This window comes from Anneissia japonica, unplaced genomic scaffold (assembly GCF_011630105.1).
Source record: "Anneissia japonica isolate Jap-2015-1 unplaced genomic scaffold, ASM1163010v1 scaffold1764_len714935_cov166, whole genome shotgun sequence".
Lineage (NCBI taxonomy): Eukaryota > Metazoa > Echinodermata > Crinoidea > Comatulida > Comatulidae > Anneissia > Anneissia japonica.
This window is the reverse complement of record NW_022757468.1, coordinates 201,574-223,107: the sequence shown is the minus strand read 5'-3', so window position 1 is coordinate 223,107 and position 21,534 is coordinate 201,574. Positions and strand designations below refer to the sequence as shown.

The 21,534-nt window shown below is 34.4% G+C and overlaps 3 protein-coding genes across 4 annotated transcripts in view; 2 read left to right on the top strand and 1 right to left on the bottom strand.

Moving 5' to 3' along the window:
- The first annotated feature begins 945 nt into the window (after positions 1-945).
- On the top strand, positions 946-11,354 carry LOC117124780 (26S proteasome non-ATPase regulatory subunit 1-like). Its single transcript, XM_033271109.1, has 10 exons — positions 946-964; positions 3,740-3,783; positions 4,255-4,328; positions 5,911-5,974; positions 6,936-7,041; positions 7,472-7,674; positions 9,077-9,154; positions 9,999-10,133; positions 10,810-10,909; positions 11,326-11,354. The coding sequence occupies exons 1-10, from the start codon at positions 946-948 to the stop codon at positions 11,352-11,354; spliced, it is 852 nt and encodes a 283-aa protein (XP_033127000.1).
- The window catches only part of LOC117124745 (26S proteasome non-ATPase regulatory subunit 1-like), a 25,398-nt gene continuing 14,678 nt past the window's right edge, over positions 10,815-21,534 (top strand). Inside the window, exons 1-6 of the mRNA XM_033271058.1 lie at positions 10,815-10,947; positions 11,326-11,414; positions 11,635-11,887; positions 12,481-12,669; positions 12,899-12,958; positions 13,192-13,412. Coding sequence (XP_033126949.1) covers positions 11,380-11,414; positions 11,635-11,887; positions 12,481-12,669; positions 12,899-12,958; positions 13,192-13,412 — 758 coding nt within the window. The 5' untranslated portion in view covers positions 10,815-10,947; positions 11,326-11,379. The remainder of the gene's footprint in view (positions 10,948-11,325; positions 11,415-11,634; positions 11,888-12,480; positions 12,670-12,898; positions 12,959-13,191; positions 13,413-21,534) is intronic.
- LOC117124746 (D(2)-like dopamine receptor) overlaps positions 15,447-21,534 on the bottom strand; it is a 7,568-nt gene continuing 1,480 nt past the window's right edge. Inside the window, exons 2-3 of one of the 2 annotated variants that reach the window (XM_033271059.1) lie at positions 19,522-20,642; positions 15,447-18,018 (exon numbers count right to left, since the gene is read on the bottom strand). In XM_033271059.1, the coding sequence (XP_033126950.1) occupies positions 16,979-18,018; positions 19,522-19,816 (1,335 nt within the window). In that variant the 5' untranslated portion in view covers positions 19,817-20,642 and the 3' untranslated portion in view covers positions 15,447-16,978. The remainder of the gene's footprint in view (positions 18,019-19,521; positions 20,643-21,534) is intronic. The other variant, XM_033271060.1, reaches the window with a different exon arrangement.

Sequence of the window (21,534 nt, the reverse complement as noted above, 5' to 3'; positions counted from 1 at the left end):
CTCAAGAATAAGCTTTAAAATTTTAACACTGTGTACAAAGGGGGGGGGGGGGGGCCGCGGCTCCCACGGTTCCCCCCTGGATACGTCCCTGGTTCGAAATCCCACTTTTGACATCGGCGTTTTACTTACTTTTGACTCGTGTCCACGTTTTTCAAATTGTTGCGTAAAATGTGTCATTTAAGAAAATGGTCCACATTATTTGTATTTACGCGTAATGAGTCCACCTTGATATTATTCTGTACTGTTTGAAAATCCTGGCTGCGGCTCATTTTGTGCAGCGTATTATGCAAATACCGCACCGTTGTAATTACCATTGCACACTCAGTATGGTCTAGGAGCTATCCTTACTCAGTCTTTTCAATTTTGATCTTCAACAACATGATGAGGCGCCTACTTACGCCAAAAAAAAAAATTACAAAAACTGCCAAGTGATGAATGTATAGAAAAATGTTTATAATAGTTTCATAACCACCTATTAAGAGATACTGTAAAAATGTATTTTCCAGATGATTATAAAGGCCAACTCAGACAGCGTCGACCGACGCAGCCCGACCCGATTTATCGTCGGGGACAGTCTTAAGCCGTCGTGAGAAATATTAAACATGTTTAATATTCTACGACGTGACTGCCCCCGACGCACACCATCGCGTCTGCGTTTAACCGGTTTAACTCACACAGACCCGACGCGACAACAAATCGCGTCGGGCTGCGTCGTACGACGCTGTCTGAGTTGGCCTTAACGTAACAGTGTGTAAAGACTTTCGTTTCTTCTATTACTTTATAGAGGGCGTTTTTTTTCAATTTGGGTCAGCAATTTAGAATCCTTTCTGGCAACAACTTCAATTTTGCTGCACATCAGCCGGTGTGTGGTACACAAATTGTGAGAACAATTCTAGAATTAATCTTTTTTTACATCAAGAACTGTACCAAAAGCTGTTTGAAGTCATGAAAATAACGTCTGCAGGTATGTTAATTTAGAGGATTTTGCAAATAAAGAAAAGCTATTTTAATTTTTCTGAAAAATTGCCTTTTACCTTTCCCGTTTTGTTGGCCTATTTTCTTCAAAACTTGCTGAGTAACCTCAGTCGTCCTGCTTTATTAGCTGCATACAGCAGGCCATGAAAGTTACACTGGGCTATGTCCTCCTAGCTAGGCCCAGGCCTATGGGGCTATCATATAGGACTAGCCTAGACCTGTCCGTAGCAAGATAGGAATAGGTTACATCGTAGAACGTGAATTAAAAAAAGTTAGTATTATATATAAGGAAGTGGATATTTTCTTCACCGTAATTTTAAACGCTTTTCTAGGCTAGGCCTAGGCTAGGTTTAGGCTCTAGCTAGGTAGGCTAGGTCTAGGCCTAACCTAACTAGCTAGCCTAGGTCCCTAATTGGCCTAGCCTAGTTAAAACGGCAATAGAAAGGGTAGTAGTAGGGCCTAGCCTAGGCCTAAACCAAAATGGCAACACTTTTTGTCCAGAAACAATGGCAATGAACCAAAACGACAATGATCCAAAATGGCAATAAGTAAAAAGAAACAGTACTAGTAAAAAAACCATTTAAATTTAAAACGAAGTGTCTATTATACACCGAGTCGTAAACATTAATCATATGCTATGCTTACGCGGATGATGGGCTTACAGAAACGCAAGGCGTAGTAGGTCCAAGAAAGCATTGTTCACTGGTTATTTTATGTGTATTCCAGAGCAAACATTTATTTCAATAATTTTGTAATTCTTTTGGCGTAACCCGAAAGCTCATTGTGTTCCACTTATTGTCTGGAGATCTAAATCGTAATTACACACCTCACTCAAAATCAAGTAATTTTTCCCCATCTATCACTTACCTAGGCTTCGCTCGCATAATAACGTAATGCAAAGCGTCCTCTCTAGTCAACACTAGCATGTCATTAATCATCAGAATTACAATACTCGCTTCCTACGCATCAGAAAAGCTTAAAGGTATTTGGAATATTGTTTGATTCAATAAAATAATTTTGATATACATTATGCTAAAATATGAATTCTTTATCTTCCTCAAATACTGTAGCTGGATTACAGCCAATCTAAACTTTCAACATGATCTCAGATGTAGGCCTATTTTAATCATGTTACAGTACAATAATTGCTGTAGTATGGATTCTTTTTTGGTAATATTTCTGCCGATTTACGTTTCATCAACCAGCTGAATAAAATATTCAATAGAGCCTATAGCCATGTTTTATGTTTAGCAACAGTATTGGTTCTTTGCCGATCAATTCTATTGTAGGAAATATCATTATATAAAAAGAGAGCAATAAATTATCTGTACAACTATCCTTTAGGTCGATGAATAAAACATTGTTTCATTTGGCGACCCTACAATCTCTTTATGGGAAAAACGTTAAAATACAGACAAAATGAGGCTGAAACAATCTATGTTATAGAAGTAAAAAATGCGAAAAAACATAAATAAATAATAATAATAATAAAAATTATAACAGGCCTAATAAAAATATATAACAACATACAAATTCAATAATAGAAAGATTGGGGGAAACATAATTTAAAATATAAAAGCAGTAAACATTCAAATAGATAAAACTTTAAAATACAGACAAAATGATAATAAAACAATTTATGTCATCAAAGTAAAAAAACAATAACAAAAATAACAATGATAATAATAATATTATTATTAATAATGATAGTAATAATAATAATAATAATAATAAGCCTAAAACATTATAACAACATAGAAATTCAATAATAATAATAGGATTAAGGAAAACACAATATAAAAGCAGTAAACATAACTTAATAAAATAAATAAAACTTTAAAATACAGACAAAATGAGAAACCAATTTGTCTGGCAGCACGGCGCTTGCTCTTGGTATTGATTTTGCTCCTTTGTATATTGTCGTTTTGGTATTTGTCATTGCCGTTTTGGTATTTGTCATTGCCGTTTTGGTCTGTTGCCGTTTTGGTTTATTGCCGTTTTGGTTATTGCTGTTTTGGTCATTGCCATTTTGGCTTATTGCTGTTTTGACCAGCTGGTTTGTAAACAAATCAGTAAACGATACAGGCTACTGTAGGCTAGGCCAGGCCTAGTAGAGGCTAGGGGCCTAGCCTAGATAGAATAGTCTGATTTCTAGCTCATTATCACAATGATTCAACAATCTATTTAATGTTTGAAATACAAAGTACTGTTTTTTAATAAGAACGGTAAAATTGAAAGTAAGTAGGCCTACCTATTTATGAATTTCAAACCTCCCTGTCATAAACTGTTTACAAAACTTCATTCAATCAATTCCGGGATTCTCCATGTGCGTTGGTTTACTGTCGATTCCATCGTGTGTTGCTGAATAATGGCTTTTTAAAGAGTTAAAAACTCCTTTGTTGCTTGCATTAGATGATGTTCTATATTACAGTATGTCAAGTATACAATACTTTAATAAATCTTTAGATATACTGAAGTTGAATGAGGAGTTAAAATTTATGCCTAAACTAAATTCCAAAAATAGGTTCCCAGCGGAAGCGTGTGTGTCTATGTTCACTAATAAAGTATTCACATGGGATTCGGTTATCAGGAAATGTGTGGCGTTGTATTTTTTTTACTTTCGTTGAGTAATAAGGTACTTGAGATAGACACAAAAACAAAAAAACACTGGTTTCGCCAGAGCTGGTCACAGGTAAGTCTATCATTGATATATTTCATAAATTAATAAAGACTGAAATATGTGCTCTAAAATTTTTTTTTGCAGGTGGTGTTATATCCTTATTAGATGAAAAGGAAAGTGATTTAAAGGTTGGTTTTCTACTGTTCATTTGTCTTCTGCCTTCGAATTCAGTCTGATCGAACATGCTTTTTGGTCATATTTTCAAACTTCCACAACAAAATCTGGTTTTTTTTTCCTGAATCTGTTTTTTTTCCTCCCGTATTCAATAAAACATTTACTGTGTATTTTGTTTGTCTTGTGATAGGCACTTTATCTACATTGCTTCTCTCTCCCCACAAATATAAATACATCCGGGAGGGGTTGCCTGCATGTGTTGCGATTATGGGAGCAAGCAGCAAAAGCATGTGGACCCAGTGCCTTCGACCTGGGAAAAGTCTACTTTGTAACTGAAAAGAAAGGTGCTATGTAAATGAATAATAACATTTGCAAAATAAGTATGTATAATTGATTAATTTATGATTTATTGATAGAAAATTGTTGACCTCCAAAGTTCATTAAATCAATACTATTCAATACATTTTTCATTTGCTCTGTGACAGGTCTTTGCTCTCCAGAGATTGAATCAAATTGTTGATGATTTTTGGGCAGAGATTTCAGATGTAGTTGATAAAATGTAAGTATGTGTTTTGATTATTGTATTATTAAAGGCGAGACATTTTTATACCTTGATTAGTGAACCCACCGCCCGCTAATAATGAAGATTTTGAATAAAAATAAAATTTTATTTTTGGTTAGCACACTCACCACCATGAAAAATGGAAATTACAGAAAAAAAAATATTAAAAAGTTTTGCTTCTTTTTTTTTATTACGCCTGCGCAGTGTTAATGCTACCAATTTTTGCAAGTTGGTGCACTTTGCCCAACTGCAACGGTCTTCTTGTGGTATATGATATTTCTCAAGCCAATTGAGAATCTTTCTTGCATAGCACACTACCTGGTATTAATGAAAAGTTGGAGTTGAATAGCTTGGTGGTTAAGATGCCAAGCCTTCAATTTCCAGTGTTTTAAGTTAAATTCTAGTCAGTGTTGCAGGATTTCTTTTTAGTTTGTGTAAAGCATCATGTGTGTGTGTTTGCCTTGTGAAAGTAATTGTTGCGTACAAGTAGGACAGTGTTATATTTGCTATTGACAATCCTTGCTGAATGTGTTGTGTGTCTAAATAAATAAATAAATGAAATAAAATAATGCGACAAATATCTTTTTGCATATATATTTGGATGTGATGACATCATCACCCCATATACATTGCTGTACATTGTGAGCAAATCACATACATTTTTCATATGAAACTTGATAATGTAGAGAGAGCACTTAAATGAGGGATGTCACCACGCTGGTCGGCGGTGGACGGGCCCGTCCAGCACTCGACATTTCCGACCAGGATTTACAGGCTCCCGACCACCACTATTATTTCAACAATTTACAAATTGTAACAAAATAATTAGTTTACCTAAACACAATAGACAAGCTAAATTGATAGATAAAGACAAGAAGAATACAATAAATGTTTCCGTGGTTATGTTAATTGTAACAAAATACTGCACTGCCTTGCTATTCATCGCTAACTTAACAGCCTAGGCCCAGGTGAGTTATAGCGAACGTCGTGGGCCGGCATGACATGGTTGCTGTACACATTCAAAGGTTAAAGTTGAAATCGTGACCATTCAAGTGTTTTATTATGAGAGCATGATCCGGGGCAGGAAAATTATTAAAAATTTACGAAACCTGATTTATGTTTTATTTCTTTACTTTGTTTTCATTTTGCATTTTAAGTTTTTCACTTTTAGTTATAATTGATATGTAATGTATCCCCCCCGGGAAAATGCGGGATGATCGCCGACTGGCACTCCAAAAAGCTGGTGACATCCCTGTTAAATGCAATACTCATTAAGGCATTGATAATGTTGTTTTCTTTAATCAACCAAACAAAAATGGCATGGTAGAAGTGCTTGTTTTAAAAGTTTATTGTCACCCGTATCTTCTACCATTCAGTACATTCTAGTGATTGGCAGGTTATATAGTATAGCAAGGTTGCTAACTATCATATGTTTCCAATGCCAGAATAGCTATAAACAAATTAAAGACTAACAACATTTAGTAAACTGGGCACAAATGGATACATTTTCAAATATATATACAATGAATTTAATCATTATTATTAATAATTGTGTAAAAATATATTATTTTATTTTCAGAGAGGTACTCTATGAAGATGACAGCTTCCAGGAAAGAAAGCTGGCGGCCCTAGTGGCTTCTAAGGTACTGTGCATATAGTGAATCTCCAAAATTATCACCCCTTATTAAGCCCTGTCAAGATTATCACATTTTCTTTGACTAAAACTGTTGTATGCCCATATATAGTCATGATGTGCATATATCTGGTCATGATATGATGTCATCATGACCATATTTAGGCATGTCATGTTTTTGTCAATAAAATTTGATATTTAACAAAAATCTTGCATCCTACCAAAATATGCAATTCTAAAAGTTCACCTGAACATAAACATTGATTGATGTAAAGGACATATAGACATTATAAACTTACTAAAGAAATATATAAAATTTTAATAGCAGAATGCAAAATTGAAGATGAATTTTAAATTAAATAAAAATTGAGATATTTTGTAATTAAGGGAAGTTAAACAACAAAAGAAATTTAAATCCAACAAATACCTGTTGACAGGAGAGTTTTAAAAACCTTTTTACCAACTGCACCACACATTAGGCAAGACTTCTTTATATCTTGTTTAGTGAACCTGCCGCCCGCCAATAATGATGATTTCGAATATAAACATTTTTTTTTAATGTATTTTTTGGCCAATTAGTGAAAAAAAAATGGAAATTTCAGAAAAAAAAAGTTTTTCATTATTTTTATTATGCCTGCCACTGCCTTGAAATCTGCAAAAATTATATGTATAATTCCTTCATAATTATATAAATTTAAAGCATTTAACCATCCCATTACTATCACTGTTCATGTTCAAAAATAAAATTTCATTTTTATTTTCTCCTCCGTCTGGATATTTTTGCCAAAACTTGCTAAATGAGAAAACAATTTTTATTTCGGACCCCCTCTGACGATCTTTAAAAAAGTAAGTTTGCGAAACAAGGAATAAAAAAGTCTTGCCTTATGATACTTAATTTCCCTCGCTCTATCATTGTTGAATGTACTGTAAGCAACAAAAATAGTTATGTTGATGATATGTTGTCATTTTAGGTATACTATCATCTGGGAGCATTTGAAGATTCTCTGACATACGCTCTTGGTGCTGGAGAACTGTTTGATGTCAACTCATCATCAGAATATGTAGAGACAACAATATGTAAGTTTGATGATAACATGTTTTGTGTCCCACAAATCTCTATAAATCCAATAAGTCCTATTCCTATATGGATGATTTGTGTATATGATAATAGATATTATTGAAGTTTTTTTTAAACTGATATCATCTGTTCATGGTCAAAGTAATAGTATTATTATTATTTCATTACCACATTATTATATTTTGTTATCATTTTAAGATCTCATTATTGTGTTTTGGGCTATTATATTATTTCTGTTTTATTTTGCTAAATATTATTAATCTAATACTTTCTGATACTTTTAAGTGCCGTGGGCCAGTTACAATTAGTCTCAATTTACATATTTATTATTATTATTATTATTTTGTTTTATGTATTAGTATATTATTAATTATTTTAATAATGTTGACTTTCACTACTATGCACTGATGTTTCTTGTTTATATTACAGCAAAATGTATTGATTTTTACACAAAGCATTCTGTTCATAACTATGAGAACCCGGACGATAAGAAGGATATCGACCCTCGTTTGGAAGACGTCGTACAAAGGATGTTTGAGAGATGCTTCAGCGATCGAGAATATAAACAAGCCATTGGCATTGCCCTTGAGACCAGAAGGATCGATGTCTTTGAAAAAGCGATTTTGCAATCTGTAAGATGAAAACTTGGTCTAATGTTACACAGGCATCACAAAATAGTCCCACTAGAATCACAGTTATCTTCCCATTGGTGAATTTTAAGCAGTCGGAGCACTGCATAAGACTTGATACAATTGAGACGCACATATTGAAGATGCCACGACTGTGAAAGGTCAGGTCCACCCATTGAGGATGTATAATAAATATATACAGATCCATACTAAATTTTTCTTACATTGATATTACACAGAGGTGCCTTCAGACGTGCACAGTGGAACAGGGGACGCTTGCTACATTTTTTTCTAGCACACATCATATGTAACATTTAGCATAATTCTTATGATAAGACCAAATAATAAAATTTTTAATTTTAAAACTTTTTGAATGAAATTTAAAATATTTTATTGTTGAGAGAGAGCAGTTTAGCTCAGTGGCTAATCTGGTGGTAACCATTGTGTGTGCGCTCAACCGTGGAGATTTCTAGGTTCCCGTTTCAATTCACATCGCTGCCTGTCCTTGTATTTCAGATGGAGGGCTGAAATACAAGTAATAATAGCGCAAACTCTTTCGGATGAGACGTTTAAGCTGTTGGTCCCGTGTGCATTATGGCCCATGTGCATGTTAAAGAACGCAGTACACTCTTCGGAAAAGAGTAGGGGATTGTCTCCTGGTGTACTGCCCAATCACAACCAGAAGGACCCCACTGGAAATAAGTCTTCTTCTAGACATTTGTGGGCTATCCTTTGTGTTTACCTGAATAAATCCAATCCAATCATATTTAATTTTTGGAACAGTGTCTTAGTTTTGATTTACTTGGTTCATGATGTTCCAAATAGGATCATGCTCAGTGGAAATGTGTGAGTTTGTAGCCTATGCAATCCCAGCTGTCCTTTTAGGCATGTCACTGCTAAAGTAGCATCCAATCTAACACATATTTGTAGATTATTGATACTGCAGATTAACTTATAAAAAAGCCGCCCCTCCCCAACTAAAGTCATTTTGTTTATATGGTCTAATATTAGTCTTGTGTTAATTGTATATAATACGACTTCCTCATATTCATAATAAGTAAATACTATAATTTTAAGCCTACATTTTAATCTTTATGTGCATTTTGTACAGTTAAAATTCAAAGAGCTCTTTATTTGTTTACATTAATCTATGATAACCGAATGTATTGACTAATATGTCAGCTCGTAAAAGTGACAAGGTGTATTTAATGTTATGTTAGTAACTTAATCAGTTTAAAAACATATGCCAATTTCCTTTTTTACCCTAAATTATGAATGGCAACTAGGCCACCATATGTTATGATTAATTAACCTTCAAATCGTCTATATTTTGTTTATTAATACAACATTACACCTATGTTTATTCATTTACCAAATATTTTTTTTTTTTTTTCCTACTTTTTAGGACTCTCAAGCTGAGATGATGCAGTACAGTCTGAAAGTGTGCCTGTCTCTTATACAACACAGACAGTTTAGGAATACCGTAAGTTCACACCTTATTGTAGTACCAGGGTTGACTTTCTTCCAAATGTTCCATCAGCAGCGTTGCTATGGTCCTTTGTTTTCCCACAGTAATTAAGTTTTTCCCACAGCAGCAAATCAAGAAATTAAGTGCTAATAAATTAATTCTAGGCAACAGCCTGACAGCAAAATGTTTGAGCATGAATTCTGCTACAGCTGTGAAAGTTCGTTTACACACCAAATTCTGTCAGTTGCTGTGAGGAAATTCAACATAAGATATGCCTAGGTTAAGCAGGACACTCACTGCCGAACACTCTATGCTCCCTTTGAGCACTAGACTATGCGATTCCGTCTGATGATTGTTGACGGTCGTCTGAATGGATCATCATTAAAAACGATCCGTTGTGTGCACGTCATTGCGTTGTGTTCTTTATGGAATCGCATCGGCCGACGACCGTCAAGTGCAGTGCATGCCCAGCTTAAGTGTACACTTGGTTTAGCATCTAGTTAATGATGCGCCATGCTTAAAATTATACCTGGGTTAGCAAACATCTAGTGTAGATATGTTTATAAAGCAAAAACACTATATCTAAGTATAGTAAGTTTAATAAGACTGGTCAAGTAATTCACTCGTTTTAGTGTAGCTAGCAGACAATTAAGTTATTTCCTCTACAATCTATTAATATATTGCAGGACACAAAAATAGTGAAAATTTAGCTAACATTTCATAGTGTTTATCAACTCAGTCTTATGTTAAATTTAAGATCATCTAGAACTGCCATCCACATAATTCAAAAAGTAGTACATGGCATTGAAATACACATCGATTGTTCCTAATTACAAATAAATGTTTGCTCTTTTGTCAGGTCTTGCGTGTGCTAGTCCAGCTGTACACTAGTCTCCAAGTTCCAGACTACATTAATGTTTGTCAGTGTCTGATATTCCTTGACGACCCCCAATCAGTGGCTGATATTCTTGGAAAGCTAGTCAAAGAGGGACACGTAAGTTTTTTGTTGATTTTTATAAAAAATAGCGTAGGACTGAACTGTAGAGCTCTTTTTAAACTAACCTTGGATCGTGGTTCAGTTTCATCTGCTGCCCTCTTGGGGGGTTGAAATGCAATTTTTAATATCACATGGTGTTTCTGATGCTGAAGGCATTAAGCCATTGGTCCTGTAAGCAATATGGTTCATACATGTGTTGAAAACGCAGTACACTCTCCGGAAAAGAGTAGGGGAGTGTCTTCTGGTATTCTGCCATATTCACCACCAGAATGTCCCCACAAGAAAAAGGTCTTGGGAATTTTGTTGGTTGTACTTATATTATATTACTTTATTTATAGATAGTTATAATAAATTAGTAATACTAATTTGAACTGATCAGTGAAACTCAAGTACTCCACTTAAACTGCCATAGCCCATAAATATTTTATAAAAGTGTCGATGATGATTCTCTTTTGAAATCTGTTAATACAATGAGGAAAAAGGTGACCAGAAGCAAACCCAATCATGCGGTGACCATTATTGTAAGGAAAGAAGCAAACCCATTCACATTATTGTCTTGAATACTTTATAGATTCACATTGAATGAATTGTATGATGTTATTTAAAGTTCATTTAATTCCATAACCCCTGATGGGGTTGAGAAACTAATGATGAGTTTTATTTCATTTTTTAGACTGAAGAAGAAAAATCACATCAAGCCAAACTGGAGAAATTAGCAGCCATTTTATCTGGAGAAACAAGCATTGGTTTAAAGTTACAATTCCTAATAAGGAGTAATCATACAGATCTCCTTATCCTAAAAAATACAAAGGTAAATAAAATTGCTTTCTTAAATTTGTTTATTATACACAGTAAGGAAAAATATTCCTATTAATGATTATGAAATAGTTTTCGGGGAAAGATATGTTTTCAATTGAAAAGGAAACAAGAATTAAAGATAATTTAAAATATCTATGGTCTCAATGGGTAGAGGAACCGAAAGGTTGTTCAATGGTCTTACATACAGATTAAAAAAAAAATTGTTAATGTTTAATGTTAAAAAGTGCTCCATTACATAATTTGCCTGCCAACATGACAATCTCTACTGTGTATTACTCTGGTTCCTGTTGCGGGTAAGACAGCTATGTGCCCCATCCAGTACCGTGGTCAGAATTTAGTGGTTTAATTTAATTTTTTTTTTTTTTTTCAGGAAGCAGTAAGAAATTCAGTTTGTCATAATGCAACTGTTATTTCAAATGCATTCATGCACAGTGGAACAACTAGTGATGCTTTTTTAAGGTATGATGGACTACCTAATCCCTTTACACAATTTACGTTAAAATTTTACTATATATACTCATTACTGTTTGATTTTACATATCAGAAAACTAAGACAAAAAGATGAAAAAGTCAAGGCCATCACCTTGACATAATTGCTTGATTCTAGCTTAACATTGTCACTAGGTAAAATAAAAAATATATAATTAAAAATAATGAGTGTGGGATTTATTTTATCCAGAGACAACCTAGAATGGCTTGCAAGGGCAACAAATTGGGCAAAGTTCACCGCAACAGCTAGTTTAGGAGTTATTCACAAAGGGCATGAGAAGGAGGCCCTCAATCTTATGTCTACTTACCTACCAAAGGACTCGGGTCCCGGCAGTGCTTACCAAGAAGGAGGCGGCCTATATGCACTAGGCCTCATTCATGCAAATCATGGCGCTGCTATTACTGAATACCTTCTCAACCAGCTGAAGGATGCTAGCACTGATGTAAGCTATTTGTTGATTTTTTTCTCAGTTGATTCTCAGTTGTAATATTACTTTTTACAGGGGATTGGTGTCGGGCCGTAAAAAAAAAACTGTTTTATAGCCAAAGATGTTTGGTGCAAAAAAATCACTGTCGGGCCGCACTTTGCCCGCCTGTGCTCCAGAGGGCGCATCTTTCTAACAATAGGCATTTCCTTTTCAGTGTATACATTATCAAGTATTTATCTTTCACACTCAACTGACAAATTTACTGGATCTGATCAGACTTCCCAATTCATATCAAAACAGGATACCAGGGGGTGGGGAAATGTCTACTGACAAATTTACTGGATCTGATCAGACTTCCTTATTCATATCAAAACAGGATACCAGGGGGTGGGGAAATGTCTACTGACAAATTTACCGGATCTGATCAGACTTCCCTATTCATATCAAAACAGGATACCAGGGGGTGGGGAAATGTCTACTGACAAATTTACTGGATCTGATCAGACTTCCCTATTCATATCAAAACAGGATACCAGGGGGTGGGAAAATGTTAATATATCCTTCAATAAGCCTCCATATTAACAGCTATCATTTCCAATCATTCTCAGATGGTACGTCATGGTGGTTGTTTAGGCCTTGGCCTGGCTGCTATGGGCACAGCTCGCCTGGACATCTACGAACAACTCAAGTTCAACCTGTACCAGGATGATGCAATCACTGGAGAAGCAGCAGGGCTAGCTATGGGCCTAGTAATGTTGGGCTCAAAGTCTGCTAAAGCTATTGAAGATATGGTCAGCGTAAGTAAATTTTGTTGAATCAAACTTCCTGATGGTGGTTTGAGTTCTGTAATACTATCAATTATCACTACACAGGTAGGTGTCAGTGTGTTGAATGAAAAAAATACCTTTGAAATTGCTAACATGAATTAACGCTGTGGCTTGCACAAACAAAATGCAATCATTACCTCCAGTTTTATTCAACTACTGCTTGCTGCTTCCTTTAAACCCAAAATTTTATTCTTCACAGTATGCCCAGGAGACTCAACATGAGAAGATTCTACGAGGATTGTGCCTTGGCATAGCATTGGTAAGTTATACAAAATTGTTATGGTCTTAGTTTGCATCTGTCAATCAGATTCTAGCCATATTCTAAGCTATTTGTTATTAATGTTTATCATTATTATTATTATTTATTATTTTGTAATTGTTGCCCTTAGTATTCCAATTTTATTAATTTTATTAATATTATTGTCGTTAGTGTTATTATTAATACTATTCTTAATATTAGTATTATTGCTTATATCATCACTGTTATTATAGACAATGTATGGTAGGTTAGAAGAAGCAGACACTCTTATTGAAAGTCTTGCCAGGGACAAGGACCCAATCCTTCGACGTTCTGGTATGTACACCATAGCGCTGGCATACTGTGGGACAGGAAACAATAAGGCCATTCGTCGTTTACTGCATGTTGCTGTGAGTGATGTCGACGATGATGTCAGGCGGGCTGCTGTCACTGCACTTGGTTTCTTACTCCTAAGGTAAGAATTTTATTCTGATTTTAGAAATTTTTGAGAATTTTATTTTAATTTTTAAATACTCCAGAGGGCTGCATGATCTCAACACATTTGCAGGAATGACGATGGTCCATGCCTTTGGTTCATCATCACATTTGAAACTTCCTTGACTTTCATCCCAAACATGGGTAAAGATAGTTTAAACTTAAACTGGTAGTAGTTCCAGAAATTTTCTGACATGGATCCAATAAGTCCAACAAGGTGTCAGAACTATTGGGCAGTCTAGAGCCTTGGTCTGGTTCCAAGCTTAAAATCCCTGGTGGGGTTCATGTGGAGGATTGCCCAAAACTTTACTTTTTAAACCACAATGTTAGGGATTGGCAATCACAGGCAAATTTAGTGACTTTGTTGTGGCGTGGAATGATGTAAGGGGGTAGGGGACAATGCCGCTACTGACTGGAAGGTTTGTTACTTTGGCCTAATCAATGTGATACTCCCAGAGTATTATTGATTATTTAGCAACATCCAATAGTAATCATAATAATAATTCTTTTTATTGCAAAACTATTTGCTATTATAAATGAAAAACCAAAATTTTATTTGATCTGATGATCTTTAAAAAAATAATTATTCTAAACAAGGTATAAAAAAATGTCTCGCCCAAGTTCTCGCAATATGACAGTAAGTTTCCTTAACACTCCAGAATTCAGTGACGAAAACACAAATTGAAAACTACTCAAGATCATTGCCTTTGTTTCCTTGTTTATTCAGCATCATTATACAGTACAAGTATTCCTCTTCATAGTAAAGCTAAGAAAGGAAGCTAATTTCTTGGCATTTGAAGGCTGATCTAATCACAATTGTGTTACATTGCATTTTATAATATTAATGTTCTTGAACAAATTGTTACACTACACTCAATGAATAGTTTTATATACATTTATTTCAAACACTAAAATTGTACATAAAATATTAAATAACAAACAAACATGCTAAAAGCTTGGCTGGAATTAATTATGCCATCTTTAGGAGCTCAGCTGTTTTCTCAAACAGACAAACCATTAGCGGTTAGTGCTGGGGTGTTGCAACCTACATTCATACTATTAGCGATGTTTCGAATGGCACGCTTGTCTATGGTTCTGGTGGTGGAACACGTCTTCTCGGATAAGGACTATAACCATAGGCCCAGTGTACACAATTTTGCTTGTGTGCACTTAAAAGAACCCAGTACATCTTTTGAGACAAGTAGGGAGTTACCCCGGGGTACTTGTCCATGAAGCCTCTGTTGCTGACAGATGAGAGTAGCTGGTACCGGTTTATTGGGTAGCTCAGACATGAAGAGACCCTTAAGGGAGAAGAAAGTTACTGTACGAGCTAGTTCACACTCAAACTACGTTACATTACATTAGCACATACATCATCTGTTTGATTTTCTTATCAAATTTTATCAGAAAAATTCATTTTCCTTTTTTCTGAGCATAGAGGCTGTGGATTGCCTTGACAATACTAAGTAAAATATTATGAAAGTGTGTAGGGAAAACTTAAATGCCATTATAATACAATCATAGTCATAATTGATAAAATTGAGATATTGGTCTCATTTTATTAAGATTTTAGTATACAATTTTGATTTAAAATATTTAAAAAAAAATGTGTATCACAAAATTGCAACAAGGTTGTAAGGAACACGTCCAAAGTACTTCATATGCGTGTACCTGTGCGAAAACAAAGGAAGACAGACTTAACGTTAGTGCACCAAAGTCATATCACTCTAGATACTACCTTTCATAAGGTTATTTGTTGGATTGGATTGGATTTATTCGGTGTAAACACCAAGGATAGCCCACGAAAGTCTAGAAGAAGACTTATATCCAGTGGGGTCCTTCTGGTGGTGATTGGACAGTACACCGGGAGACAATCCCTTACTCTTTTCCGAAGAGTGTACTGTGTTCTTTAACGTGCACATGGGCCATAAATGCACACGGGACCAATGACTTAAACGTCTCATTCGAAAGACGGTGCGCTATTGTAACTTGTATTTCAGCCCTCTAGCTGAAACAAGGAGAAGCAGCGATGGGAATTGAACCAGGGACCTAGAGATCTCCACGGTTCAGCGCACACCCAGTGGCTAACACCAGATTAGCCGACTGAGCTAAGCTGCTCTCTCAATGTTAATCATTTGAAGATAAAAACAGCAATGTCAAATTTAGAATACAAGGCCATCAATGACAAGTCAGTTTGATAAGTGTTTTCTAGGTTTGCACATTAAAAAGTTATTACAGTATATTGATATTGCATGGATGCATTGAAGTACTTGTATTCATACATAATGATATCACCAAAGGCAATTCAACATCTAAACGGGCTATTTTCTCAAAATGGCAAAAGTATGTGACCTTTTTATCAAACACAGCAAATTGAACTTTTTTTTATCTGACAAGGGAAGGGTTTTCCATTTAGGTTTCATATATATTTTAATATACCAATACTTACAAAAATATCATTATATATTGCAATAAAAGTTAAATTCATAGACTTACCTCCTTATCTCATCCATCCATAAAAAACAAAATAGAAAATATGATAAAAAGATACAGACAACAATAATGATAGGTAAACGAAAGGAGAAAATAAAACCATACAAAGATTTCAGCAATGTTAACACATTGTATTTCCAATATTAAATTTTAAATAATTTTGTATGTTGGTTTAAATTGTTAAGCAAATAATGATGCTTATAATATTTTTAATATATATTTATTTTATCAATTGCTTTTCCCTTTTGAGCTTCTGCCCCAAGATCTCTAATTACTGTTTTAATATATATTTATTTTATCAATTGCTTTTCCCTTTTGAGCTTCTGCTCAAATGCAAATGCATACAAGGCGCATTATCAGTGGCCTTTCATGAGGCTGTCACTATCATAATGTTCAGGTAATCAGGCTATTTGAAGCCCGGTAGACCAATAAGTAATGCCATAAATACAATATTGTATTCTAAGTTACAGAATTGAATATTTCTGCTGACAAACTTTTTAAAATGAAGAACAATTTCGAGTCAATAATTTTGTTTAACTTTAAGATCAAGAATGCAATAAAAAATGGATCATAGAGTACACAATGCTAAAAGTTGTGATAGATGTAGACAATTTGTTGCATACTCTTTAAAACTTATTGACTTATTTTGAGGTTAACATTTGGGGGTTAACATGGACACTTTAATACAATATTCTGTTATTTAGTGAACATATATGTCTTATACATCAGTGGCACTCACTGAAATGCTATACTTGAGTTTCCTATACTGAATATTTCTGTGTTACTTTTTAATGTACTGTACTAACAAACTTTGAATAATGAGTTCTCGCGTGTGTTGCTTTTGTAGTGTGACAACTCCTTGTTCAGTAGTTTGTAGGTTCGTGTTAGTGTAAAATTGTTGTTTTATCATATATTTTATTGACATAAATAGGAAGTTAGAAAATGTCCTGAATGGTAAGACACCCAAAAGCTACAATACATATTTTATTTTATCCATATTTGTGCAGGCACCTGGGGTAACAAACATGTAATAGTGTATATGGTGTAAACATACTAAACTTGGCTCTCTTGACTACTATTGCTTTTCTTTTTAACAACTGAACTTTTATTATAGGTTTCCAGTTCTCTGTCTGGTAATTGTATTTCTTTGCCAGATCCAACCTTCCAACAAAGTAGATTACGAAATGCATTCTGAAAGTCTTTACTAAAAATAGTATATATAATTGGATTGACCATACTTGATGACCAGCCAAGCCATGTAAACAAAATAAACAACATATTATTGGATATGCATAAATTACATGTTGCATTAATGACATTTGTGATGAAAAATGGTGACCAGCCAACCACAAATGAAACAAATATTATTCCTAGGACCTTCTCGGCCCTCTTCTCATTATAACGTTTTGAGTTCTTCCGTAGCATGGCGTACATATTGTAAGGAGATCCTTTCGATCTTCTTCTGCTATCGTACTTTGAACAAGTAATCAAAGATTTCATTTCCGTGGTGTCATTTATCTGTAACGATGATGTTTGAATTGCGTAGTCCATGCTGTTATTCCGTGACAATGTGACGTTCTTATTACCTCCATGCATGATTTTCTTCATGTGTACTGTATTTCCGACAATGGTTTTTGACTTCGTCTCCACATCGGTAAGAACCCTAAAAATTGCATTAGTGTTATTGTTCTTAGAGGGTTGTGCTGATAGCACTTTTTTGCGAAGTATCAGCGTAGTTAGGGAGTATGTGATAACAACAATAAGTAATGGAATAAAGAAGGCAAGCACTGATCCGTAAATCACAAATGCTTTCTTCATCGGTGCGCAAACGCCATCATGGAGAACTTTAGTTGGATCGACAAGTCCAACAATAAATAGCGGCAATGATATCATTGTGCTCATAATCCAGAGTATTGTTATTTTTGTTAGTGTCTTGCGCAGTGTTTTACGCTTCACTGAGTACTTCAGTGGGTTTTGAATTGCTAGATACCGATCAACAAACAGGCAACACATGTGAAGTATAGAGGACGTGCAACAGAGAACATCAAGCGAGACCCAAATGTTACAGAGCACAAGACCCATTGACCAGTAACCTGTGGGCACAGAAAATGAGAACCATAAAGCTCTGACCAGACTATAACATTTTATTTGACAAGAAAACTGTTGTATGTCCATATGTCATAATGTACCTATAGCTGATGGCCATGATGTGATGTCATCATTACCATATATAGCATGCCACATTTTTTTATCAAATAAAATTTGAGTATTAAGAAAATGCAATTAGTGAGCATTATTAAACTAATTTCATATTAATTTAAATCTGTATGATGTCAAAGGACACTAGGAAGTAAATAATGGGATTTGAACCCTGACCTCACAAGAAAGGCCTTTAAGGATAACTGCTGCATTAACTATAGTATTGTATTAAAAATGTATCCTATTAATCATTTCAGGTTATGACATCATAACAATAGTATGCTATTATAATATGAAGGTCGCTTTTTTTGTTAATATTGTCTATGAATAATTGCATAAATTTATAATTAATAACCAAAGCCTTCAATACATTAATGCATCATATCAGTTGATTATTCAGTGTTGTTAATTCTTGACCTTTTTCACATGTAGAGATAAATTGTTCATAGGCCAAATATAAATAGAATGTTTTTTGTCCCCTACACGTCATCCTAATTTTGGGCTACTTTTTTTTAATTCATGTCAGACAATACCCAGAATAGCCTACTGTAAATCCATATCATCAAATGCAATGAGTACATGTGTTCGCCTTGGCATGGGGATAAAATCTTTAGGTTCATACTAGTATCCGTTAGGAGGTTTCTACAGAAAAAGAGGCAAGGTCCAACGTGTGCCTAGGAGCCCTGGTGAGGTCACTCAAGGTGAGAGCTCTTGTGGTGGTTTTAGAGAGCTCAACTTGGATGGGTTGAAATAGGTGCTCTGGATTACTGAAGTAATGCTTACAAACTGGGGTAAAATGGGTGTAACCACATTTTGCCCCAGTTTTTAAGTATTCAAAAATCTGTATTTCATTAATCACATCAAATATCAAATTTGTGTTTTTTCCTTGCTATTAAGGTCAAACTTTTTTTATACCTTGTTCAATAGCAAACCTGCCGCCTGCCAATAAGGGTGATTTTGAATAAAAATACAATTTTACTTTTAACTAATTAGCGTAAAAAATGGAAATTTCAGAAAACCGTAAAAGCTTTTCTTTATTTATATATATATTACACTTGCCGCTGCCTTGAAATCTCCAAAAATAGGATATGTATATTTCTTACTAATTGTATAAACTTAAAGCATTTAATAACCATCCCATTAGTACACTGTTTACAATCGCCAATAAAATTTAAATTTTATTTTTCCCTCCGTCTGGATGTTTTTGCCAAAATTAATTGCTAAATAAGAAAACAAAATTGTATTTATTTTTTTAAGTTTGTGAAACAAGGTATTAAAAAAATCTTGCCTAACGGGTAGAAGCATTTAGACCTTCTCCTTCTGTTGTTGTTGTGTAATATCTTTTTTATGCCCTTTATTAAATATTTTTGAAAATAATGAAAAAAAAAATACCTTACCCATGAAATTATTAACAACTCCAAGAGGCATAACTAGCACGGCAACCATCAAGTCGGCGATGGCAAGTGAGAAAAGGAAATAATTTGTAATATTCTGTAGCTTCTTGTGTTTCATAATCGACAGACAAACCAACATGTTCCCAAGTACAGAAAGGAATATAATTGTGCACAAAGACAACATAGGCCAGTTGTATACCACCTCACTCTGTTCTCTGGTTTCATTCTCACTTGCATTCCAATATCGGCCTTTGTCCACGTTTCCTATAAAGATTTCCATTGCAAGTTCAGAAGGCATTCAAAGGATGCTAATATTACACACATACATGTAGTCTTCCAATTCAAACTTTTAACAACAAAGACATTTTTCTGTTTTCAGTATTTGCTGTGTCTTGTTTTCTTTTAATAGGGCATGCCTATTTACAGTTGCTAGAAACTGTTCTTGTTGAATTTTTACTGATTGCCTCTCCACACTCATTTTAATGCTGTCTTATTTATGGTATCAGGTCAACAAACTATCTGTTATGATGGCAGGTTCTGTTTTATAAACTATCTTCAAAGAGTTTGCTGCCAATTTGATGGCGTGCATATTATTGTTAAATCCGACAAAATCATCCAACGTTACTTGTTTAAATAATTAAGAATGGACCAATTACTGAAGAACTGCTCCCTCTCATTGTTTGGAAAGAACAATAAACAAGTTGTCCGTAATGGTAATGTTGAGTGCTGAACATGGCCTCAGCAGAGTCAAGTAATAAAGGACCCACGCACTTTGCGTATAATTTCCTCACAATTTAACTGTTTTTATGATACTGTAGTCCAAGGGAAAAATATCCCTTTTGAAATATACTACAGTTCTACTACTTCGTGAAGTCATTATGTTTTTTAGAGCAAGGATTGTTTTTGTGTCTTGATCGCTAAAATTAGTTGCAAATACACTGGTTGATTGCCATCAGCTGTGGTTGATTTTAGTGAAGTGTTGTGAAGAAATTGCATAGAACTGACGAGTGCATTTGTAGCTCATTCTCTGCTCTCTTCGAGTGATAAATCGACCTTGAGAACTGGAAGTATTGTGTTATCTGAAATACTGTAATGACATCTAAATTTGATCCAAGTTGTACTCACTGAAAAGAAATTTTTCAATCATTTGATGACCATTTGTATTAATTTGTGTTAATAAAAAATAAAATAATGTTTGTATATGTCATAAAGTATTCTTTTTTTTTTTCTAATTCCTGTTGTCAATCTCAATATCACACAACTACAAAAAAAAAAAAAAATAATATAAAAGAAAGTTGATCCCACTACCTTTTTAAATGAATAAGATTATGAATAAACCTAAGATTGAATTAACATGTAGGTTTTTTTAAGGAGCTGTTTAAGACCTATACAATAATTATATTGGTAACTTGTAATAATACATCTAATGGTAAATAGAATTAAACAGCTACGTATTAATTTGAATGGTGGTACTAATTAATTAAATTAAGTTGAGCTTGGTTGTTAACATTATAGCTTTGCATTGTTTCTTAGCCGTTCTGACCCTATATGTTACTATTAGTCGTAGTGGTAATGAAATAAACAAACTTATTATTACTCAACCGCTGCACTCTATAGGATATTTCGGCTCCATTATGATAATGCAAGGCCAGAGATGAACAGGGCTCCGGGGAATGGAGCCGAAATATCATACAGTGCACCGGGTGAGTAATGGTAAGTTTGTTTACTTATACCACTACGACTAAACATATAGGGTCGGAATGGCTAGTAAAGGATACAAAGCTAATAATTAGATTAATTTATGAAAATGAATACAGACTACCTCAGCTGCGATGCTGACAATCAAATAATAAACGCAAGGTGAAATATTTTTAACCCTTTTTAACAAACTTATATTTTGAAAGGTTTACAGAAAAGTGTGAGAGAAGATAGAGGTAACATTTTGATTTACTTATCTAGCAAAATATTGTAGGAGAAAATTAAAATTACAATTTTATTGACGAAAAAGAAAGTACA